A 25,855-nucleotide genomic window follows, 5' to 3' on the forward strand; every position below is an offset into this window, starting at 1 on the left:
TATGTGTTTGGTTAAACTCAATTCATGCTCTTTGTTTTCTGCTTCCGCTATCCACAGAGAACAACAACAACAACTAATACTATAAACCACAACAATGCATAGTTCCTGCTGAGTAGCTTTTTGTGTGTGCCTGTGTGCGTCTGTGTGTGTGTGTGTGTGTGCCACTGTGCCTGTGTGCGTGAGAGAGAGTGTGTGGGCTTATGCAGGCATGTTGCGGCTGCTGCTCAGCAAACAGCGCCAGAGCTGACAAGAAAAGAAAAAAATACAACAACAAATAAAACAAAACACTGCCACCTCGCAACAATACAACTATAACAACGATAGCAACAACAACAACAACTACTTCCACTACAGAAGAGTCGCCAAATTCATCCCCTACTCCTTTGTAGCTAGTAAAAATTGCTTAGGAATTAGAAGAAGCAACTAAAAATAGATAACAAAAGAAAAATATAAAGAAAGAACAACATCAGCAAGAAATCCCGTTATGGAACGCATGTGGCGCAAAGTGAATCACAGCCTGCGCAACAGCAAATCACAAACGCCGTCGCAGGCAGCACAGTCGGCCAACGCTGCTGCTGGCGCCGCTACCGGCGCTGCCGGCGCAGCTGCCGGCATTATAACGCCACATTCGAGTGACACCATCAGCTCTGCGGGCGGCTTTGGTGATGCGCAGCTCGTGGTCGCTGTTCAAGGTCTGCCCGGCGTCGGCGTCGGCGTGGGCAGCGCTGCCGGCGGCAGCAATGCGACCGGACGCCGTTTGGCCAGCAGCGGGCAGCCGCCATCGAACTGTCACAAATCGCTTAGCCAGCACGTTTTGCAAACGCGCACCGCCTCATCGGAGCGCCGGCGTCGACGTCGACGCAAGAGCCGACCGCGACGCAGCGGCGGCATGGCCAGTGTTACCAGCTGCGTGGGCGATGCTGGCGGTGATAACATGTCGTAAGTAAAGCTCAATTGAACAACACTACTCCAAGCGAACCATTCTGATTATTTTAAGATCTATGTAGGACTATGTGTTGGAGTATTTAATACTATGTGCCATGGCGTTCGTTGGTCAAGCAATCAATCAAGAAATCAATCAGTCAATGCATTGGTTAGACATCAAGTGAATTGTCACTCCCACCTAAACCACTCAATCAATCAGTCATAGAGTTGGTACATCAATCAATCTTAATAGTTATCAATCAGTCAATCAACCCATCAAACAGGAACTCAGGCAGACAATCTTTACCTGAGCCAGTCCATCAATAGCTCAATGAATTTACAAATTTATCAGTGGATTATAGAGATTGGAAATAGTGTGATAGGAAGAGGGGAAGCTGGGGCAGTGTGGTCAAACTATTTTCAAGTTATTAATAATAGAGATAATATCAGATGTTTTGTACGACTATGTAACTTGATCTTGCGCGATATCTAATCCATCAAAAAGGCTTTCCTTACGCGCAGCTCAGTAATTAGAGACTCTAAGAGACATAAGACTATAACTAGAGGCATAAGAGAACTTTGGCTAGTAAATACTTTTTCTATAGTACCTAATAGCTTTTTCAATACTTTATCTACTATATATACTATAGCTTTCCTAGCTTCTCAATTCACATCCTTAAGCTAATTAGCATTTTAGTCTTAGCTTTAAACTGCATTTTAACATGAGCTCCACCATAAGCTATAACTTATCTTATAACCCTACGATAGTTTCCAGTTCCAAATTAAAAATGTTTGACTTGACCCATAGCTTGCCACTACAAGTAACTTTAACTTTAGCATGAGATTTACCTTGAACTACAAATTGGTTTATCGCCTTGCGATAGTTTCAGATAGTTCCAAATCCGTATTGCTTGCCTACAACTGACTATTTGAACTTTAGTGTTAACTTTAACATGCACTTTAGCATGAGGTTAAACTGTGTATTCGCTTGTTGCAGTTCCTCGGGCGGCTTCTACACGCTGAAGGAGCACCCGCACCAGCATCAGCATCAACACTATCGCCATGGCCACGGAATTGGCACAGTCTCCACATCGCAGCGCCTGTTCGCCAGCTCAGCGCCCAGTGGCACCGTCATGATGTATCCAAATGCACAGCGTGCGCCGGTGCTGGCCAATGCCGCAGCAGCAGGCGGTGCAGCAGCAGCAGGAGGAGGAGCAGCAGCTGGCGGAGGAGCAGGAGCAGGAGCAGGAGCACAAGCAGCTGCTGCTGCAACGCCGCCGGACATCTCGCTGAGGCAGCGGGCGGTCGCTAAGCTGCGCATGTTCAACTTTCACCTTAACTGGGATCTGCACATGACGCACTGCAAGCCCTGCGGGTGAGTTTACGCCGTGCCCCAAAATGTTTCCCATTTGCCATGAAGTTGCAACTTGCCAGTTGCCAGTTGCAAGTTGTAAGCTGCAAGTGGGCAACAACTGCGTTGCCAACACTTGAGCCTTTTCCAGTGGTTTGTGGCTTTTGTTGGGCGTCGCTGAGTTTTTAAGCTCTTTGTTATACCCTGTACATTAAACCAAATGAGTACATGGGGTATGCTAGAGTGAGGTCTATTGAACTAAGGATATGAAGCCTTTAGTTGAGTACAGTTCTAAAACAATGCTCTCATTTATCGATTAATATCGATCATACTTTTCTAATTCCTGGTATTTTCCCAAGCACATAACTTAGTTTGTTATAACTAGACAGGTATCATAGATATATAGATGAATTGACTGCCTGCTTAAGGTACTTTGCTTTGAGGCCCATTTCAAGTTTTAGCAATTATCGATAAATTTGCAAGATTACTGATATGCCTTGAAATGATAGCAGTTGTTAACTTTCAGGTTTATTTCTATCAAATTTCAGTATGCCATATGCAACTAAAGAGAATTTTGATTTTTTCATAGATTAAAATTTATCGATTATTAATCAACTTTATTTGTTGAGCTCTGACACTTAAAGAGCTTAGCTTAAATGCTTACATTTTTAGCGAGCTTTAAGCACATATGTTGAAAGCTTTTAGATGCGTTTGCTGTATTATTCGAATATCGATAAGTTATCGATAGACATCACTATCATAAAATCAATTTTTGTAAGGATGAATTGAGTGATTAATGAGGTAAGCTTATAGCGCGCTTGGAATTTATGGACTCAACTGGGAATAAAAATGTCCTGCTCATTTCCTACCTAGATGGAACTGCATGTCTATTTATACGACTCTGAGCTTTACTTAAGCTGGGCTCAAGTACAGGAAAGCATTCTCAACATGACTTGGTTATAGTTGGCTTTGCTTGTCATCCATTTCAATGCACAGCTAGCTACAGGGTAACCGTAGGTCTATCATCTGTCCGACAGCTGAGTAAAGCGTAATGCAAATAGTTTTTTTTTCGGTCAGGGGGTAACTCCTAGTCGATCATTATTGCATGCTCGAGTTTGCCCAGTCTGGAGTCGAGTGAGTCGCACAGTCGGTTAGTTGGCTTCATTGAAGTGTTGCGAGGGGTGAGGTTGTGGCTGCGAGGGGCCGGGGCCAGGGGCAGGATGTAGGTGGGCGGGGTCATTTCGTTGAATGAACCCAAATGCAAGTGAAAAACTGGGTCGACGACATTTCCCGTGTTAGCCAACTTTAAATGCTGCGGCTTTAACCCAACACCAGGTCGACAAGCCACCTCCAGCTCCACCTCCACCTCCACCTCTAACTCAACCTCCACTTCCAGCTCCACCTCCAACTCATTTCTATATATTTTTGTTTTTCGTTTTCAACACGGCCTCCGTCCCAAATGTGTCAAATTTTAATGAAGCGCCCGGCCTAACGAGCTTCTTTGCCAGCTGCTGTTAGCCCCAAAAGCCTTTTTTTTTTTTTACCAAAACTGAAAGTCGCAGGAGGTAGAAGGTAGGGGCTGGGGGCTGCTTCAGGCCTCTGCTGACAAGCAACAGCTACAGCAACAGAGTTAATGGTATGACACAGAGCTAGGGACTAACTACCTACCTTCGCCTCCTTCTCGAAGGAAAAATAAACAAACTAGCTCAAAGCTAAAAACTTTGGGTATACGATAATTAAATACGGTGCAAGGTATAAGAGAGGTGCAGAGGTGGATATTGAGGCTACAAACGTTTTGCAGGCATTCCTAGTTACTTACGTCAAGAAATGCAACAGAAGTCGGCACAAGTTCAACTTGAAATGGAACCCAAAAGAAAATTGGGCTAAGGAATCGAATAGGTAAAGCTGGGTTCTCTTGAGTAAAATTTTTTTCTATGAAACTAGTTCCATTTAGCTTAAGAATGAGTTCGATACAGAAAACTAGTTCACTATAGAACACTAGGTTAAGGAAAGATTATTCAGTTAGAGTTTAGAGCTATTTAAAAAAAGAGCTAGTTCGGAGAAGAAAAGTTTTGGAAGATTTATTGCTTGAGTTGTTAATGAACTAGATCTATTTAGCAACCTCACTTATCAATAGCCAAAGCAACGATATGTTACAAAACTGACAAATTATAGTTGAAAGCGAACTAGTTCAATGTAATTGAATGTATGAATGATGATAGTACTTGGGGCTGAAAAAGTTCTAGTTCCATTCAAATTTATTTTATTGTTTCTAAGTTGTATGAAACCGGAAATTGGGGCTATTTTAAAAGTTGAGCAGGAACTCAGGTTCAAACAGGAATACCTCAAAAACGAATAAGAAACAGATTAAATTTAGCTAACTATTAAAAATGATATTGACAAAAGGAGGAACGGATGGAAAGACAAACGGAGGCTAGATAAGACTTGGGAAGCCGGACGGAGTGTTAGACGGACGGTCACATAAACCTAGTAAAGATGAAAGGGCACAGGAACGAAAAGCTTTTTAAGGTCGTCAAACAACATTTGAGTTTAGTGTCGCTCAATAACACATTGGAATTGTTAAACTTAAAAAAATATATCGTTCGATAATGAAAACTACTCGAAGCTCGACAAAAGTTCACGCACAATAGCTGAGGAAACGATGGGCTCTTGCGGTTAACCCTTTGAGTTTTGATAACAATAACCGATGAGCTCTCAATCAAACTTATCGCTGCTCTATTCTATTCTATTTGGCTAGGCCTCGCTTGAGTGGAAGTGGAAATATAATAACACGACGGCTGTGCCGCAATCGTCGACGTGAGGACAATGAGCTCTATCGCTCGAACAGCTTCAAGTTTGAGCGCTTCGAGCGCAAGGAGTGCCTCGAGGAGCTCTCCAACACGTTGCAGAAGCAGGTGAGTACAGTTGTGTGCAAGAGGCCAATGAACTAGTCCGGTCTAAACAATTGGAGAACGACAAAACAAAATCGAACAACAACAAAAATGAGAAAGAGAAACAGAAAGCGAATGCGAAAGCGAAAGCGGAACAGACAAAATCTCCCGCTGGGCGTAATTTATGCGTATTTGTTGGACTTACCTTGCCACATGTTGCATGCTGCCGCTGCGAGCCATCCATCTAGCTGGCAATTTTATGCGCATAGATTACAACTAATTGAAGTGTCGAAGAGCTGACCCAACCCTGAAGCCCCGCCCAGCCTTATCTCTAATTAGAGAGCTCTCCTCCCCCCGCACAGTTGGCCAGCTGCAGTTCAATGAAGCAGCTCCAAGAAAAATTGCATTATGTTGAGAGACCTGGGGGAGTCTGGGGGCCTGGGAGCCTGGGGGCCTGGCTGGCTCTGACTGCGGCTCCGTGCGGGAGGAGGCATCTGTCACAGGTGGCGCTGTCTGCTGAAACTTGTTCAGCCGAAAGTTTCGGCCGGAGGGATGGGAATCTAATTAATGGCGCGCAACAAATTGAATTTTAATTGAGCGTCGAATTTGATTTTGCCCCTCAAGTCCTGCGAGATCCTGGCGGCCATTTGGCTGAAGGTGTCTGTCAGTCGGAATAGGGCAAGTGCGGGAAGGGGGAGAGGGAGGGGGAGGGTGGGATGAGATAGGTAAATAGGGTGTGCGATGTGCCACAGCTGATAATCAAGTTAAATACGTTTTTGGGCAATGACTTTAGTGAGTAGCGAAGAGGGCCGGGAGGTAGGAGGGAGGGAGAGACTCTGAAGTGGAAAAAGAGACAGAGAGCTATAGTTAGAGAGCGAGAGATAGAGTGATGTGGGAAAAGGGATAGAGTTAAGGAGAGTGAGAAAATGAGAGAGAGAGAGGGACAGAAAAGAGAGAGAGAGAGAGAGAGAGAGAGTGATGGAAACTGAAAAAGATAGAGATAGGCAGCGAAAAATGGAAAGAAGAGGAAAGAGAGCAACGCTGGAGAATGGTTGCAGAAAGTGAAAGACGTAGACAGGCAGAAGCAGGAGAATGGAGAGAAGAGAGAAAGGAAAACGATAGAGATAGTAGTGGAGAGACGAAGATGAGAGAGAGAGAGAGAGAGAGAGAGAGGGAGAGAAAAGAGAGGCTCCGCTCCCTTGCTTTCTGAGTGAAGGCTGCTATAAAGAAATAACTGAGAGAAAGTGAAGTGAAAGAGAGAGAGAGAAACAGCAATAGAGATAGAGAGAGGAAAAGGACAGCAGAGAGAGAGAGAGATAAGCATATATAGAGAGGCAGTTAGCAGAGTCAGGTGGTGAGAAGGGAGAGATAAAAAGGAATATGATTCTGTTCTACATTCTAAATTGCTTTCTCTATCGATAACGTTCCTCCGCGAATGCATTCGAAATAGATTTAGTTACTTGGGGGAAAAAATGAAAAGCGGAAAAACTGACAGCTCCATAAGGAAAATCAAAAACCTGGCAGTGTCAATAAAAACTCAAGCAAGTCGACAGTTCCTCTTAGACCCACTTAGACCCACCAAGACCCACTGAATGCGGCTTGCTCCGTGCTAATCTCATCAAAATTTTAAGCGACTCGCTGCAGTGGCAGACGGTCAGACAGACTGACAGACAGACGCTGGCCCGTATTGACAGCCCTGCTGGCTACTCCCAAATCCCAGGGCCCGGCCTCGACTCGACTCGACTCGACTCGACTGACAGACATCCATTTGTTAGACGAAATGTTTTTGAAGTGCTGCGGTTTTCGCTCTCTGTAAAACTTGTGTTTCGTCTCGTGGCAAACGAGGTCTGTCAGCTGTCCGACAGCCACGCCAAGCCACGCCACGCCCCGCCCGCCGGCCACCCTCCCAGACTGCCCGCTACATGTGCAACATTTGCACCTTCATCAAGACATTTTTCGTGCCATAAATAAATAAAGCAACAAAATTGTTGCTTCCCCTTCAATTACAGGTGGGAAGCGCGCAAGCTGGCAGAGTTCACAAGTTTCTGATCCAGCGCGGCTGCGTCACATTAGCAGCTTCATCTGCGCTTAGATTTATGTGCTCGGCGGCACACGGTTGACATAGCACCTGTCTCACCTGAGCTGCAGCTGTCTTGTCCGACCTGCCAGACACTAATCATGCCAAAGTGCCTGCCGCAGACGTGTCTGACAACTTTTACCTGAGACGCCCGCCCACCTGTCGCTGTCAATTTGATTTCTCAGCCAGCGTAAAAATGCCATAGGAGCAGCAGCAGCAGCAGCAGCAGCCAGGCCAAGACAAATGGCATTGGAATCTACGTTGGCAGCTTAAGTAGTTACTAAAATGCACCAACTCGAACCTCGCTAACCAAACGATAATGCCACTCCCCCTATTTACCTGCAGCCGCCCCAAAAAGTATGCTATGAAAAATGTACATTTCTTTTTGATTTCTTTTCAAGTCATAAGCGCGTCTTTATTAGCATAGATCATTTTTCATTTTGGCCAAAGTCGGCTTTAATCAGTTAGCGGACAGTTACGAGGGTATATAATGGGTCTATGTCTAGTTGCAGTTAGTAAATATCAATGTGGTATAGCCACATTGCTTATATTTTGCTTAAGACTTTGAGTTTTTATACTAATTATATAAATAAAGTACAGTAGACTCTAGCTATAGCGTCGCTTAATGAACTCAATATTTAGTGTCGTAATATTCGGAAAATGCTATAATCATATATGGTAACATCTGTCTCATCTTGTGGGCACCAGGGAAGACATTGAACTCTCGTCGCAATGCCTGAACGTACACTATAGCCGGATTTTACTGTATATATATATATATATATATATATATATACATACAGTAGAATCCGGCTATAACGACACTCAAGAGACCGTTGTCATATCCGGAAGGCGCTATGACCGTATATGCTTGCTCATAAAAGTTTGTTCGGGGACCAGAATTTTCATCGCTATAACGATACAGACGTTATAAGCGGAATCGCTATAACCGGATTCTGCTGTATATAGTATATACATATATATGTACCTTTCTTGGGGAATAAATATGAGAGGTCAATGTGAAATTAGTTGTTAAATACTAAGTTTTTAGATGCAGCTTTACCGTAGATATATGCGCCATATCTTTTTGATCCTGAGTTGTCGACGAGTATACAACATATTCGAAATTTTAGAGCTCTAGTAAGTCTGTAGATGGACGGATAGGTGGAAAAGAACCGTAATATTGGGTCAATAAACCAATATATATAGAATAAATGAATCGAAATGAATTGATTGTAAAATGAAGTGGATTGTGTTTTGAATAAGCTATATAGAATAAATCCCTTGGTGCTTAGCTAGTCAGGATTCAAGATGTATATTTATAAGGAATGTATATCTTCGAACTCAATTTCAATCTGAGACAGCTTGTTTGACATTTACGATTCATTTACATTATATGTATTTCTTTAAGCTCCCATTCTACTTCCCTAAGTTTCACTTTTTAAATTTACGATTCATTTACATTAAATTTCCTTAAGCTCCCATTCTACTTCCCTAAGTTTCACTTTTTACTACTCTGTTCTACCTATTCTATTGCCCTTATCAATGAATAACTTTTCGCAATTCGCAACTAAGTCACAACCTCCATTTATCATTGATACATTTTTGTATGCCTCCAAGTTGGCCAAGAATGCAATCGCATTTGAAAGAGACACACACAGAAGTTATTCAATCAACCAGAGCGAAGCCTGGGCCCAAGCCATATTTACCTCCTGCTGTGGCTCACTGTGGACTCGCCCTTAGCTCGTTGCTGTTTGGCTTTTACCTTTTCCCCATTTCTGAAAGTGTGCATAAATGAGGTATATTCGCTCTGTTGAAATTGACGGAAAGTTGAAGTGGATGGGGTAACTGGGAATATATGATTTTCATATAGGTTTGGGATCAGAAGCAACAGCTGATTTGAAAATTTGAATGAAGCAAGGCATATATCTCGTTTATTTCGAAATAATCAATCTACTTTTCCTGGAAATGGATAAATATTGATATAAAATTTTAGTTATATATTCGACATATGAGTTAGGCACGCCTGATTCTACATTTGACTTATACTTAAGCATATCGAAACATAGAGTACGTAAAACATAGAGCTCTTTAAATCCTGTTCAGCTCATGTCTGATAAGAACAGAAATATGAATAACCTTAAGCTACAAAATTGCGCCTTAGCCCACATTTATTCACCAGAGCTCTCTGTATGGGTATTTGCTAGTCGCGTATACCCGATTTAGAGCAGCTTTGTTTCCCTCCCCCATTGTTGTTGCTGCAAGTTGCGCAACTTAAGCTGCCTTTTGCCTCGTAAATTGTTTATTATAATAAAGTTTTGTGGGGATTTTGCCTTTTGCGAATTAGAAATCGGGAGCCGTAGCTTGGGTCAAGCCTTTGTTTTGCCCCAACGCCCATTTGGGGTCGAAATGCAATTATTTCAAATAGAATTGCAACTGTTTCAATTTCAATAGAGTTTTTAGCAGAATTGCATCCAATTTATTGCAAATTTCGTTTTCATACTTCTTTCATTTCTTTGTGGAAAGGGCTTCGATTCGCAATTGGCTCTTTGTGGATATTCAAATTGGATTTCCTTTTAAAATAAACAAAAGATGAAGTTCGAATTTGTCGCTAAAGAAGTGTTTTCTCCGCATTTCGGGGGAGAAAGTGTTTTTAGGATGAGTTTTTCCTGCTGCCTATCTTCAGGTTTCCTTGATATCAGAATGGTTTCGGTAGGGAAATTAACTCTTTTTGAAGTATACTATAAGATAGAGAAAGAGAGAGAAGGGTAGAGAGAGAGAGAGAGAGAGAGAGAGAGAGAGAGAGGAGGAAGAGATCGAGAGGGGAGAGAACGAGAAGGAGAGAGAGAAGTAGAGAGAGAGAGAGAGAGAGAGAGAGAGAGAGGAGGAAGAGATCGAGAGGGAGAGAACGAGAAGGAGAGAGAGAAGTAGAGAGAGAGAGAGAGAGAGAGAGGAGGAAGAGATCGAGAGGGAGAGAACGAGAAGGAGAGAGAGAAGTAGAGAGAGAGAGAGAGGGGGGGGAGAGAGAGAGAGAGAGGAGGAAGAGATCGAGAGGGGAGAGAGAGAGAGAGAGAGAGAGAGGAGGAAGAGATCGAGAGGGAGAGAGAGAGAGAGAGAGAGAGAGAGAGAGGAGGAAGAGATCGAGAGGGAGAGAGAGAGAGAGAGAGAGAGAGAGAGAGAGAGGAGGAAGAGATCGAGAGGGAGAGAGAGAGAGAGAGAGAGAGAGAGAGAGGAGGAAGAGATCGAGAGGGAGAGAACGAGAAGGAGAGAGAGAAGTAGAGAGAGAGAGAGAGCGGGGGAGAGAGAGAGAGAGAGAGGAGGAAGAGATCGAGAGGGAGAGAACGAGAAGGAGAGAGAGAAGTAGAGAGAGAGAGAGAGGGGGGAGAGAGAGAGAGGGGGGGGAGAGGAGAGAGAGAGAGAGAGAGAGAGAACGAGAGAGAGAGAAAGGGGGGGAGATATAACGAGAGGGAGAGAGAGAGAGAAATAGGCAGAGAGATAGCGATAGGGAGAGAGAGAGAGACAGATAGGGAGGAGGGGAGCGAGGGAGAGAGATAGAGAAAGAGAGAGAAGGAGAGAGTGAAAAGAAAGACAATGATTTCACTAGAGAAGTATAACTATTTTTGAGTTATGCTATGAGAGAAACCCAGAGGGCGAGAGATATAGAGAGAGAGAGTCGGAAGGAGAGACAAATGCATATGCGGTGGGAGAGAGCGAGAGAGAGAGAGAACAATTGCAGAGAAAGACAGCCAAGAAGAGATATCTCTATTTATCTCTTTTCCATCTCAATATTCCTCTTTGCGCCTCTCTTCCTCGCTCTGGTCGTCTGCTCCTTAGCCCCTTTTAGTTTATTAGCCTTAACTTGAGCTTAAATTTATGACTTAGCAATAGCTAATTTAAACTAGGATATAATCCTTAGCATGGGAATGCAGCTCAATGATTGGGCAATTGACTTGAGGTTACATGCCTTAAGGCCTTACGCCTTACTCCAAATGCCGTACACCCTCGAGTAGAGTTGAGCTGAGTGGGAACGGAGCTGCTTTACCTCCATCTCCAGTTTATGGTGCATAAATAGTTTTCTGGCACTTCTCTTTGGTCTAATTGATTTTGCTCAGGCTTTTCTTGGCATTTGCCGCACGCTGCCATCGCGGCGATTCAATTTCCGACTGCCTTCGGTCTCTGGGTCTCTGGGTCTCTCGGTCTTGTCAGCCGTCTATTGTGCTCCTCTAATTTCCATCATCATCTAATGCGCGCTATCAGCGCCCCGTCTGCTGCTGTGCTTCCCAGAGGCGCCCCCGCCTCCTGCCGTGCGGCACCATCCATCCCATCCATTAATTTTGATGGCACAATTTTGAGCAGCGACTCCCACGCGCGCGCTCCACTCTTTGCCACAGAAATTGCTCAGTGATCTGTGCGCTGGCAATCATTAGCTCCAAATGGCCCAAACAACGGGGCCAACGCTTGGGCTCTGCCAGCCAAGCGCTTGGCTGCTTATTCATGCAACAATTGTTGATTGCGTTACGTGTGCCACGCCTCCTCCGTATCCGTCTCCGTCTCCGTCTCCATCTCCGTCTCCTGTCCATCAGCCATCACTGAAAGCCACCCTCAATTGTTGTGTGAATGATTGTTGTTGGGTCATAAGTAGAAATTGTGCTGTCAGTGGAATAAACTGAGCTGAGATATGATGTCGAGCTCTGACCTATCTGCTATCTCTGAAATTATTTAACTTGGGCGCTAATCAACTCTGCCCGTAGCACCCCGAGAGCACCCCCCCTCCATCAGCAGCTCTAGTTTAGACCTAGTTAAATGTAATGCGCCATAAAAACGAGTTAATTTCCGACGCCTTGCCAAAAGTTGCCTTCCAAGTGTCTAGCACCGTATTCCCTCTCTCTCTCTCTCTCTCTGTGTCTCTACCACTGCCTCTACCTCTAGCTCCTTCCACTCTTACAGTGATGACTCGCTACAAGTGGCTACAAATTTAATCAAACCTTTCGCTCAGTCACCACACATACACCCATCTGTGTGTCTATGTGTGTCTGCGTGTGTGTTCTGTGTAACCTCATTCCAGCTGCCTCATGCCTCATCCCACTCCTCGAGACCTTAGCTCCGTTCCGTTCCCTGCATCGCTGTCATTTCGCTTGGCGTTCTAAATAATTCATGTCGGCAACATCGTAGCTACGTCCTTTTGTGCTGGAATTTTGTACGTCCAACTTGTTGTAATACATTCAAATGAGTGTCTACAGTTACATATGTATGCGTGAGTGTGTGTGCGAGTGTGTGTGTCCTCTGTGCAAATCTCAAGTTGTTAAAAAAAGCAAGCATACAAAATATATACATTTATACAACGTCAACGCTGAAAAACAAAACAAGTGAAGGCATTGTAGTCGGGTATTATAGACTCCATAATACACGTTCGCTTACAAAAGAAACTAAATATTTAAAATATTTATTCTTAATTTCATACAGCTCTATAGAGTTGTGCCTTATTTACCACATCTAGTCTCGAGGACAGAAACCTATATGCTCACTTTTCGTTTTGTGAAGGCGCTTGAAATAGTCAAAAGTTTTGCAAGTTTTAAGTTTCACTGTGCGCACAGTGGCGCAAAATCGCTAAGAATTGAAGGAATTGATTATTAATGAATTAATGAGCTTTTCAAAAAAGAGCCAAAGATTAAATTTGAAAAGATTGAAATGGAGATCTTAGGTAAGAATTACAAATTCTTAAGTGAGTATATTTGTTGCAAAGTTTTTTATGAATGATTCGAAGCGATTAAAGCTTTTTAGCTGTGTCAGAAAAAAGTGACCAAAACCAAAACCAAGAGCTTTAAGCTTTATCAAAGGCAACCTATTTAGCTTATCAGCTTTAAGAGTCATATAGTGAAAATGCTGCTCACATTATACAACATTTTCCATTTTCAGCTAGTGATTGTAAAAGCTTTTGAAAGCTGTTGAAAGCTTTTAACGTATGTTTTCGTGTTGTCTATTTTAATTAATTAGTTGATTATTAAGAGTGCCCCTTGCTTCTTATCTTATAATCAACTTTCACTCCACAGAAGCTTTAAAGCTTTTAAAAATAAAACAACTTTGTTTTAACATTTTAGCTTAAAAGAATTAAGAAGTTCTATTGTTTCTTTTATCATTAAAGCTTTCAAAATAAAACATTCATTTATATATTCGGCATTATAAGTGTATAAAATTAAAAAGTTTTCTTGACTGAGTTTTCTTGTTTTAGTTCAAAGCTCAAAAGCTTTGCCTTTTCACAGTTCTATTGCAGTGTGTCCAATTGTAACTGTGCTTAATGCAGCTGCCACTGTGCACTCGATGCTTCTGCACAATAGCTAGAGCGGGAGAGAGAGAGAGAGAGAGACAGAGTGTGAGTGTGAGTGTGAATGAGTAGGAAGAGAGATGTGCTCGAGTCGACTTAAATATGCGTTTCACTTGTCTTGCGTATTATTTGGCGCATTAAATTTATGTGCGCAATTGTGCTGAGTTGTGTGAAACAGCCCACCCACCCACACAGCCACCCACACCGCCAGTGCCCCAACCCTGGTGTATGGCCTGATTTGGGGGCGTGGCAAAGACCATTTGCGGAATTGTGAATGCGCTTATTACATGGCGCTGAGCTTTCTTTGTGCTCTGGTCGCAACAGCTCTTGGGTTACCATCTCATTTGCGAGCCCGGTTTCTCGGCACCTTCAGTCCTTTGTGTGTTATTATTCAAAATCCAGTCAATAATACGATACGCGATGCTAATTTATTATACCAAAAGCATAATATAGCGTCGGATGGGGAGTTTTCATCGAGCACTTTGTAAATATTTCACGAGAGCAGTTACAATTACAGCTGTCGTTGCCCCCCTCTCCCCTCTCCCCTCGCCCCGTTCGTTCCGGCTTTAGTGGTGCTCGTGTGTTATGTCCTGGGCGCCGTTTTCAATTTTATCCCTTTTATTGGTTTTCTTTTTATACATGCATTCATTGAATATGGAAATTTTGGGTATATTGGTTTTCTCAAGGTGTATGTAGCGGGTAGAACTGGAAAGTAGGAGCGACTGAAGTAGTGAAGCCGTAAGGCAAAATCGAGACGATCTAGACTTGTTAGTTTTTCTATCCATCGGCCCATTTGCTTCTTGCTCTATTTGTCTCTCCATAGGACTGTTGCCTTCTGTAAATCTATCTGACCTTCGGATGCTTCATCCGCCTTTTTTCCTCTTAGTCCATCCAGCTCCAGTCGTCTCTAACATCATTCGAACAAATAGACAGATAGCGAGACGGAAGGACAGTCATGGGGATAATCGGTTAGAAAGACGAACAGTTGAAAGTACGAACTAACAGATCAACAGACCTTACTATGAAGTATTCTGGCAGGATCGTCATACCCCCTCTAGTTCTTATTGTCCCATTACAACATAGACATAAAATACTCAGATCTCGATCTATATTGCTAGAGGGGCTAAAGACTGGAATGTTGTAGGAACGTTCCTCAATAGCAGATTTGATTTGCTTCAGGCAATCGATAACTAAATCGACATTTTGGAGCATATATAAGAGCTGTATCTATTTCTTATCGTCTCAAGTATATATGGCTTCGAGTATTTCACATTTTGAATACCTTTAATTTAGCTCTGCCCAATCCAAATATATTTTCGCAGGATGTGAGGGTATTTCCTAGTCGAACACCTAGTGTTCGAGACCTTTAAGGGGTCTCGTTTTTTCTCCACAAGCTGCTTAAAATTCATACACAAATATTCCGACAGCATTCGCAGTCGCATTCGTAGTGGATCCATCCTGGGTGCCATCCATTCGTTGTTCCTTTGCCAGCTGGCAGTGAGGAGGATTCCAGCTCCCCAGTATCCATCTGTCTGTCCTGGCTGCTTTTCGCTTTCGTGTGCAAATTAGTTTATTGGAATTTCTTGTTTGCGTTTTACCCTGTCCAAAGGCACATTTGCAGTCGCCGTCGCAGTCGCCGTCGCCGTCGCCGTCGCATTCGCAGTCAACTCCAGCCGCGGCTTGATTTGTCAATATGCATTCATTTTCTTGCCTTCGTTTTATAGCATATGTGCCCACTTATTGGATGTACGGAGCGATCGACCTTTACGCAAGTCGTAAACAATATTGGATTTCAGATTTTATATGAGTTTTGTACTTTAGTGCCTAAAGTTTATGCGAAAGTTGGCATGTGGTAGGAGAGCTTTCAAATAATTATAAAAATAAGTAAATCAGCTTGATTAGTTTGATTTGTTTCTGGCAAAAGTTGAGGATTAGAAAGCTTTTGCATGCGATCAAGCTTAAGCGCAATTGTTCGATTGGCTTGCCTTCATTAGGCGTAAAAGCTTAGTCCTTAAGTCGTAGCTTTCATATAAAAGCTTTTAAAGATCTGAAGTTTCCATTGCAAAAGCTAAAAAAGTTGCTCAGCTCCGTCTTAAGCTACTAATCAGCTTCAGTTGCCAAAGCTTTAAGACTGCAGTAAAGCTTGCGGATCTTTTTGAGACTTGATCTTTTAACGATTGCTTCCAAATAAAGCTGTTAAGCTTTAATATAAACTTAGATTGAGAGGTTGGATTAACAGGGCTAGTTTCCCAGCCAGTTTAAGCTTTGAGCTTTTACTTCAAATTTGATATTTTTTTCCTTCTCTCAATTCAGCTCAGCTTAGATCTGTTTGATATGCATGTAGAATATATAGATGTGTGCAGCTTTTATGAAGTCGCAGCTTTAAAGCTTTACTTAAAAGTCGTGTATCACTTAATCAAGCTTTTATTAGCTTAATAGAATCTTTATAAATGTCCCTTAAGAATGAATTGAATTGAAAGATTTGCTTTCTGAGATCGGATTTATAATTTCATTACTGCAAGCTCGTAAATAACTTTGATCACCTCTCTCTCTCTCTCTCCATCTTTGCTTTTTTCCCAATTAATATTATCTTCAAATCATATAGAATGTCCTTTTCAATATTTGCAAAAGCTCTTTCATGCCCTTCAAGCGCGCATACAGCAAAAACTTCGCAATGCCTGCCTGGTCGAGGCTGGTGTGTAGCAATCTGCTTTAGTTTTTAATATACATAGAAGATTATATAAGGAAAGTTATGGATATTACGTGTCATGTGTTGCCAGTCAGCCAGACAATGAAGCCAAAAAGCCGCAGCCGAAAAGCTCGCACAGACCCGGAGAAATTTGCTAACAATGCTATTAAAATTTTAATGAAAACGATGCCCAGCGACTATGACTCACAGTAAACTAAATACGAAAAGAGAGAGAGATGCATATACTGAAAGAGGGAGATAGTTAGAGTAGAAGAGCAGAGAGCGAGGGAAATGCGTGAAGCGTTTCGCAGTGCGTGCGACTGCCATATCAATAACGAAAACTAAAGTGTAGCTTAGACAGGTGCATATGTGTGCGTGTGTGTGTGCGTGTGTGCGTGTGTGAGTCTGTGTATATAAACATCTATGCTAACTGACACGCCGCTAGGTGGCGCCCATTGCAGTAGCTGACAGGCACGCAATTGCGTGCCAAATGTTTCATTTGCCAGCGGCTATAGACCCCCCTCCCCCCGCTCAGTTCCCTCTCAGTCCAGATGCTCGCCCCCCTCTTTCACCTGTCCCGCATATATCTTGCCTCCAGCCCCAACCAAATTGCCAAAGTTGGCAAATTATTTGCACGTCATTTGGCTTCAAGTTTCACGAACTTTAACTTGGCCCAACTTTCATTAACTTTCGTTTTTCAACTTTTGAGCCAGGTCTTAAAGGTCTTACCAGTTAAGGTCAGCTCGAATGGCCAATGGCATAAATATGAAATGGCTATTAGTTGAACTCGCACCTCTAAAGGTAAACTCAAAACGTGTGGCTTTTCATGGGAGTATACATATATCGACGTCAGCAGTATGAAGTGGAGACGTTATAAATGGAGCGCAAGAAATCGATAACTTGAATCGATAACAAAGCAAAAACTCTTTAAACTATATATTTATATGGGCATATACAAACATTATAAGAACTCTTACAAAATTGAGTTATATGTAGATCTGAAGAGCCCCCGCCGGACTTTGCCTAGAGAGAGAGGAGTCTTTGATTATAAAGGAAGCTCAATCTGTGCTACCCCTGACTTATGCTATACACTTTAAATAGCTAGCCCAGCTTGACTTAGTAGAGTTCATTATTCTAGTTCAAATGAATAAATAAGTTTTCTTTATGAACAGTTAAGCAATTGAACAATTCGAATTGAGTATTATATTAGGGTGACCATCTGGGCCGGAGCCCATTCCGGGACTGTCAACAACTACCAAAATCGAGACAATTTCGTGTCAGGTCGGGATACCGGGACATTACCTCCAAAAGTGGGACATGTCCCGGAATTCCAGGACGGATGGTCACCCTATATTATATTCAAGTTAATCAATAGAATGAGCTTGCTCTTTAGTTTATTCTTCACTGAATGAGTTCACTGGTTCATTATGTACTAGTTCAATTAGTTTAGTACCTCAACGAAGATTAATTAATTGCTCGGTTCATTTGGCATGCATTCTCAACAACTGAACTGGTTCAAATGAGCATCTACCGTATGAACAGCAGAACTAAACGCTGAAATGGAATCATTTATTCATTATATTGCTTAGTCAACAACTAGAACTGGAACTAGTTATTTTTGTATTTCCTTATTCAATTGCAACTAATTAACTAACTGAACTGGTTCAAATGAGCATCTACCGTATGAACAGCAGAACTAAACGCTGAAATGGAATCATTTATTCACTATATTGCTTAGTCAACAACTAGAACTGGAACTAGTTATTTTTGTATTCCCTTGCAACTAATTAACTAACTTACGCTTGTCTCTCATTTGGAATGCTTTCAGTTTCAATTGCAGTGCTTACGAAATCAGTTCGCATGTAAAAGGACAGTTGCACAAAACAATTTGAACAACACTTGAACAGAACTCAAATTCAGCTAAATGCAATTTTAAACTGTTTTGACTGGGCTCAACTTCAACTGCTTCAACTGAAACGCTTTGGCTTAATACAACTTTTTGCTCATTTCTGTATTCTGTACTCATATTAAACAGTGTTGCAAAGCGTAGCAAACACTTGACATTATATAGAAAAACAAGATGAAATGGAAGGGCTCTACTTGGGTATGCAAGACGAGGAGATTCTCTGAATGCTACCTAGAGCTGCTAGGCTATGGCTTTAGATGAGAAGCAATTAGCTCTCCCTCTCTCTCTCTCTATATCCCTCTATCTCTCTGTCTTTCTATATCCGTTGCATGTATATATTTCCCTCTCTTTCTCTTTCTTGTTCCTTCTCTCTTCCTCTCTCTGTGTCTTGCACTCCCTCTCTCTCTCTATCTCTCTGTCTTTCTATCTCTGGTGCTCTGCCCTCTCTATTCATCTCTCTCTCTTTCCTTCTCTCTCTCTGTCTATCTCTCTCTCTCTCTCTCTCTGTCTCTCTATCGCCGGTGCTCTGCTTTTCCCTTCCTCTCTGAATTTGTCTTTCTGTCTCTGTCTCTCTATGTCTATCTTGTTCATTCTTTCTATTTGTCTCTCATTCTCTGGTGCTCTGCCTTTCTTTTTCTCTCTGTGTTTCCTTCTCTCTGTCTCTCTCTCTCTCTCTCTCTCTGTCTCTTGCTCTCTCATTCTCTCTCTCTATCTCTCTATCGCTGGTGCTCTGCCTTTCCTTTCCTCTCTGAATTTGTCTTTCTGTCTCTTTCTCTCTCTGTCTATCTCGTTCACTCTTTCTATTTGTCTCTCTTTCTCTGGTGCTCTGCCCTTCCTTCTCTCTCTCTCTCTCTCTCTCTCTCTCTGTGTTTCCTTCTCTCTGTCCCTCTCTCTCTCCCTCTCCAAATCTGTCATATCTGTTCATCACATAGCTCTGATTGATGTATCTTTGCACTATAATCGATATGAAGACCATTTGATTAGGTAACACTCAAGGTAAACCTTAAATTTGAAGAGCCTTCGGTCACACATGGACGTACACCCACAGCAAGCTAGATTGATTTAGCACCCCAACCTGATCTGGACTATATAGGTATGTGCCTAAAGTAGTTTGCTGTGTTTTCTTCAAGCATTTGCACAAAACTTGAAAATACGCTTAAAAAAGCAGTTGGTCGACAGAGGCAGGGGCAGGGGCAGGAGGCGGGAGGCGGGAGGCGGTTGGTTGGTATCTAAGGTGCTCTGACAGCGCGCACCCTGCGCTGCAGCACACTTACGAGCAGAGCACCACAGCAGAGCTCGCCGCCCACTCCACTTTGCTGGGGGTTGGTAAACGCGTTTGGCTCGAGGCGCAACGCAAATCCGTTTAAATTTATGGCGTGTCATTGTTTTGGCATAAAATTAAGTGAGTGCAATGCCAAAAGGGAGCATGGGGGCGCATCGGGGCGGTGCGGTAGGGGCACTGGGCCGAGTACATGTGTAACCTATGTAGTTGAACATGCATGCAAATGATTGCAGTGCAGAACATGGCGAAGGCGCTGAGGCAGAAGCAGCAGAAGCTGGTGTAGGAGGCGTCCAATGAAATTTTCAATAAGCAGCGTCGCCCACTTGGGAGGGAGCAGGAGCTATGGCGCTGGGCGGGGCAGTTAATGTCTACATGGCCAAATGGCAAAATATAATTCATAAAATTCATAAGCGCTCTTTTAATTTATGAAAGAAGTCCCCAAAAAAACCGAACCGAACCGAACAGAATATACAGTCAGAGCTCCAGAGCGCCCAACCCCCTTCAGTTCATCCTTCCGTCCTTCCTTCCGTGCTGCCATGGCGCAAGTCTCAATGGAAACCCCTCGAGCGGTTCTATGTAATTTTAATTAATGCGTCCGTCGTTTAACATAAACGAAATGGGAATACTAAATGTAAGAGAGTGTGAGTGCGGAGGGACTGGAAGAGCGATAGAAGAGGGGGAGTGGTGGGGGTGTGACAGCTTGCTGCTTAGGAAAATCCTTAAGAAAAATCTATGACGAAAAAACTTTTTACAGACAACAAAAAGAAAAACAATGAAGAAAATCAAAAAGAAGAAGTAGAAGAAGAAGAAGAAAGAAACTTGACAATCTCTCATTTTACTTTTTATGTCTTTTAGTAGCTATGGAAATGCATAAAAAAAGGATTTTGCCTAGTGAAAAGAATGCGAGAGTCTTGGGTCTAGGCTGAAGGAACTCGGAGTATCTCTAGATACTTTTTGAGTGACAAAGATAGAGAAGGAAATATAGAGGGTGTTAGTCATGAAATACTTTCAAAATAGCATCTACCGGGTAATTTCTAGTCAATCAATTAAGCTGAAAATCGATGTATATATTTTTTACAGAGTAACTGACCGTCGAGCAATGACTCAGCTAGTAGAGGGTGGCTAGGGGTTATCCAGGGTAGCTGTAGGTCGATCAGTTAAGCTAAAAATCAGTTACTGGAGTTACCTATAGGGTAGCGGTAGGTCGATCATCTAGGCTAACAATCAGTTACAAGTTATACAGGATAACTGTCAGTCGATCAACTAAGTTACAGCTCAGCTACTACACAATGACTACAGCATATGCAGGGTATCTGTAAGTCGAGCAATTAAGCTACTAGAGAGTGACTGTACTTCGTACAGGATAACTGTCAGTCGATCAGACTCAAACTCAGCTACTAGACACAGGGTAACAGTGAGTCGAGCAGCTGGTAGAGTCACACTACACCGTATGCAGGGTGACTGCTAGTCTATCAACTCAGCCGCTTTGCTCTAGTTCTATGCACTTGTCGGCAACATCTTAAACTTGTTTCTGCGCATCTCCGTTTATATTTGTTATATATGGGGTTGCCTGATATGATTAATGCCCTCCAAAAAGTAGCCAAAGCGAGAAAAAAAAGTGAGCTAAGTGCGGCAACTTTTTAGCTTGTTTTGATTTCGCTCGAGTTGAACGATCGAGTGAATATATATATATATATATATATATATATATATATATTTTTGGGGAGGGGGGCTACTTAACTGCATATTAATCAGCTTACTTTAGCCCGGCTTTTGGAACTTTGCCAGAGCTGTGCAACAGCAAAGGGGCGTGGCCAGACAATGTGTTTGGCTTTTATTTTTGCAGCTAACAGCAAAGTTTAAGCAAACACGAGACAAGACAACATAAATAATGGGAAATTCTTGCGTGAACAATTAAGTAGCGGTTTGTAAGAGTTAAAAAAAAAAACTCAAATAACCAAAATTGAGCTTTTCTGAGTCTTTTTTGATATAGAGGGAAATTGCTCTGAATGTGGAAACGAATTAATTGTTGAAAGTATTTGAGATTATATGGGGTTTAGGCATACACAAAGTAAAATACTGGTAAATACTAAGAAATACAGGTAAATTACCTGTCAGAGCAATACAAGAGCTGAAGTATTGAAATATATATGAAGTATTATTATATTTTATTTGCTAAGATTTCTCATAATAGTAGGAAATTAATTCATTCATGAATAGATTGATAAGAAATATAGGGATTTTAGAACATAAAACTAAATATGATTTAGATAGAATGTGCTTATACATAAGTAATATATTAAAAGTAATAGTAGTGGGGCTAGTTTATACACAGATCTCATTGATTAGCCTTTGAGATAATATAGGGAGTTTCGGAGTAGGCTATAGCCTTAGAGCTATAGCGGTAAATATAGCAACTTCAAAAACTGCTTCTTCTAGGAGCTTGAATCAACTTCTAGTTTATTCAACTTCCAAACTTCTTCAAATAGTAAACATAAACAAGACCTACAGCACCAGAAATAAATACGAATGTATTAAGAGGATAGACAAGTCTATTTTTGTTATCCAAATTCTAAATGTTTATTAGCGTACATAAAAAAAAAAAAAAATTGTGAACTAAATTGTGCTGAGTGCCCGAAGATCGCTGGGTCCATTCACATTCTCTAGTACTGTCTGCGCTGGCGATAGCCTGGAGGAAGATAGCGGGACGATGGGGGCAGCACGCTGGAAGCGGAGCCATGATAGGCACCGCCATGATAGCCGCCAGCCGAATTGCCGCTGCGATGACTGTCAAACGGGAAGGAAATCAAATTAAGCTAGGGTCGAAGGAAATGCGGGGGAAGGGAAGAGGATTAACTCTTTGGCTGTCGACTTACTCGTTGGGCAGCGAGGGCGAGGTGGGCAGGTGAGCGCCCTCCGCCTGGAAGCCATTCTTGTCCGCTTTGTAGTTAACGGTATACTGTTTGCCATCATCTCCCGTATAGGAGTAGGAGCCACGCACTCCGAGTGATCCATGGGGCCAGCCACCTTTGAATTCGCCCGTCTCATCGCGGTGAATGCCATTGCCCGTATCGAAGCTGAAAGCCAAGACGAGATGAGACGAGACGAGATGAGAGTTTGATTAATTAGCAATTCATAATTATTTCACTCTCCGTCGACTATTTATAAACTTTTGGCTTAGTCGAGGCTTATGGCAATTTGCTTTAAATAGAGTTTAATTAGAATAACAAGAAAGATTTATGCTCGAAATGGGAGAAATTAGTATTTAGATTTAAAGTTGCAGTTGAATATAATGGGTCTGTTGTTTTGAATCGGTTTATAAGTGGGAAGAGTAGCAAGAAATATATACGGTTGTTTAGCTGAGAGCAATATGAACTATGACCAAAAACAGGGGAGAGAAGACATAAGGTCACGGTTGAAAACTGGGAACACTTGAAAGAGTATGACTAGGAAGAACTTTAAATTTGATATTGATAGACATAAGTGTTGATAGTTTTAAATATTCCTATTCCCTGGAGAAACATTGAAGTGGGAACAGTTGTGAATAGGGCTAAACTAAGTGTTTGGCGTAAGATCTTTTAATGGTAATTAGCTTTAAGCAGTAGGACCATGATTGGGAACAGTTCTATAAAACTGGGAACAGTTGAATAAAACTGGGAACAGTTGAAAATGTATGACTGGGAAGAACTTTAAGCTTGATATTGATCGACGTAAGTGATGATTACTTTAAATATTCCTGTTCCATGGAGAAACATTGAAGTGGGAACAGTTGTGAATAGGAATAGGATCTACGTAAGTGATTGGGGTAATGTCTTTTAATGGTTATTAGCTTTAAGCACTAGGACCATGATTGGGAACAGTTGTATAAAACTGGGAACAAATGTATAAAACTGGGAACAGTTTGATTACTGGGGGCACTTGACGGAAAATTGCAGTAGAACTGAAATCAGCGCGGCTATTGACGGTTGCACAATTGCTCGCAATAATGGGGACAGATATTAAAGCCAGGATAAGTTTAGAGTTCTATAGAAATCAAAGGAAAGGTTTATGAAGCGTAACAGTTGACAATTAACTAAGAATAGAGGGGGTTCTTCAAATATAGTAAGAAATTGCATTTACCCAAAATTATAATTGCCACTCGTGTCGCTCTGGTAGTCACTGCGCACAATCGGTATCTGAGCCTGGCGAGCAGCGGCTCCTCCTCGACCGCCAGCGCCACGACCATGCCCACTGACGCCATGGTAGTGCAATTGATTCGGATGCGGTGCCAGATACTGGTTCGAGGGCAAATAGCGCTGCGGTGGACGGCCAGCCACAGCGCTGCCGACAATGGCGCAGGCCAGCAGGATCAATGGATGCAACATGTCGCACAATAGTTCACAATAAAAAAAAAGATGTACAGATTTCTGGTATCTTTCAGATACTATAGCTGTAACTGTAACTGTAACTATATATGTAGATGTAACTGTAGATGTAACTGTATCGTCAGCTGTTGCTGTGAAAACGCTTTAGCGTCGACTGTTTGGGGCTTAGCTGCGGCGCTGCGTCTTTTATACTCTAGCACAAGTTCAAAAAAATTTTAATTGTTTCTTGCTTCTTCATCTCTTCTTCTTCGTCGTCGTTGTCGTCGTCTTCAACTTCAACTTCATTCTATAAAGATTTGAGTCGCTTTTGCTGTGGCTGTTGTTGTTGTTGTTGTTGTTGCTGTTGCTGTCTTTCAATTAGCCCAAACGCTGTCGAGGCGTTTGCTACATGCACCAAAAACACTTTGCAATGCGCTGCCTTTTTTTTTGGCTATTGCAAAAATTTTTGATTTTCATTGTTTTTTTTTTCCATCTCCATCTCCTCCATCTTCTTCTTCTTCTTCATCATCTTCCACTTTTAATTAATATTCAGCTTAAGCTAAGGCTCTTGGCTTCACCCAGCTTTGGGTGTGGGCGTCTAGTATTAAGTATTTTTTCTTCTTCTTCTTATTCGGGGTGGGCTTCACTAATTATAACTCATGTGCCACCATCATTAGCCAAAGCACACACACACTCATACACACACACACACATACTAGCTGCCGCTTTGCTTTTTTTTTTGAAGTTCCGGCTCGCCTCGCGCTATGAAGTGCCCTCACCTGAGGGCCAAAATCCCGAGCGTAAAAACAACTTGAGGCGATCAGCAGCAACAACAACAACAATAATGATCTTAAGCTACATCATCAATAAATCCGTAAACAGTAGCTTCAACACTTCTACAACGCTTACACATTCTCATTCCACTTGCTTACCGTTTTCTAGTTCGTAAAAGTCGTAAACGCATTTCATTGGAAATGCTGATAGGAATTTATATAGATAGGGTATATTAGTTAAAGTATTTATTTGATCAGGATTATAGGAAAGAATAGATAGGAGATGGGAGATATGAAAAATGTGTTATGAGTAATGAGATATATGAGATGTATGAAATTTATAGTATATATGATATATTTGAGATAAAAGAGAGAAGATGGCAGGTGGGAGATAGGAGATATGAGGAATGATATAGGAGATAGGAGCTAGGAGATATGAGATATGAGATAGGATAGAAGAGATAGGAGATATGAGATGGGAGATAGGAGATGGGATATAGGAGATGGGAGATAGGAGATAGGAGATAGGAGATAGGAGATAGGAGATAGGATATAGGAGATAGGAGATAGGAGATAGGAGATAGGAGATAGGAGATATATGAGATATATGAGATGTATGAGATGTATTAGATATGAGATATGAGATAAGAGATATGTGATATGAGATATAAGATATAAGATATGAGATATGAGATATGAGATATGAGATATGAGATATGAGATATGAGATATGAGACATAAGATATAAGATATAAGATATAAGATATAAGATATAAGATATAAGATATAAGATATAAGATATAAGATATAAGATATAAGATATAAGATATAAGATATAAGATATAAGATATAAGATATAAGATATAAGATATAAGATATAAGATATAAGATATAAGATATAAGATATAAGATATAAGATATAAGATATAAGATATAAGATATAAGATATAAGATATAAGATATAAGATATAAGATATAAGATATAAGATATAAGATATAAGATATAAGATATAAGATATAAGATATAAGATATAAGATATAAGATATAAGATATAAGATATAAGATATAAGATATAAGATATAAGATATAAGATATAAGATATAAGATATAAGATATAAGATATAAGATATAAGATATAAGATATAAGATATAAGATATAAGATATAAGATATAAGATATAAGATATAAGATATAAGATATGAAATATGAGATATGAGATATGAGATACGAGATATAAGACATATGATATGAAATATAAGATATGAGTAATGAGATATGAGATATAGAATATGACAT

General features: G+C 41.5%; 2 protein-coding genes across 2 annotated transcripts in view; one reads left to right on the forward strand and one right to left on the reverse strand.

Annotated features, from left to right (window-relative positions):
* Positions 1–216: 216 nt before the first annotated feature.
* Positions 217–25,855, forward strand: part of LOC6585525 (putative mediator of RNA polymerase II transcription subunit 26) — a 74,662-nt gene continuing 49,023 nt past the window's right edge. The window contains exons 1-3 of the mRNA XM_044006959.1: positions 217–939; positions 1,922–2,299; positions 5,034–5,190. Of these exons, the coding sequence (XP_043862894.1) occupies positions 485–939; positions 1,922–2,299; positions 5,034–5,190 (990 nt within the window). The 5' untranslated portion in view covers positions 217–484. The remainder of the gene's footprint in view (positions 940–1,921; positions 2,300–5,033; positions 5,191–25,855) is intronic.
* Positions 21,977–23,967, reverse strand: LOC6585526 (endocuticle structural glycoprotein SgAbd-8). Its single transcript, XM_002011118.4, has 3 exons — positions 23,562–23,967; positions 22,319–22,519; positions 21,977–22,229 (listed from the first exon to the last, which is right to left on the reverse strand). Exons 1-3 carry the CDS (start codon positions 23,804–23,806, stop codon positions 22,106–22,108), a joined length of 570 nt encoding a protein of 189 aa, XP_002011154.1. The 5' UTR covers positions 23,807–23,967; the 3' UTR covers positions 21,977–22,105.

This window comes from Drosophila mojavensis, unplaced genomic scaffold, assembly GCF_018153725.1.
Source record: "Drosophila mojavensis isolate 15081-1352.22 unplaced genomic scaffold, ASM1815372v1 contig_136, whole genome shotgun sequence".
In the NCBI taxonomy this organism is placed as follows: Eukaryota; Metazoa; Arthropoda; class Insecta; order Diptera; family Drosophilidae; genus Drosophila; species Drosophila mojavensis.

Bases quoted from the DNA above. Each gene is read 5' to 3' on its own strand.
- LOC6585526 (XM_002011118.4), bottom strand. From the start codon at position 23,806: ATGTTGCATCCATTGATCCTGCTGGCCTGCGCCATTGTCGGCAGCGCT. The intron at 22,520-23,561 runs GTAAATGCAATT...CTTGGCTTTCAG, and splicing joins AGTGGCAATTATAATTTTGG to CTTCGATACGGGCAATGGCA. The intron at 22,230-22,318 runs GTAAGTCGACAG...CCCGTTTGACAG, and splicing joins TCGCCCTCGCTGCCCAACGA to TCATCGCAGCGGCAATTCGG.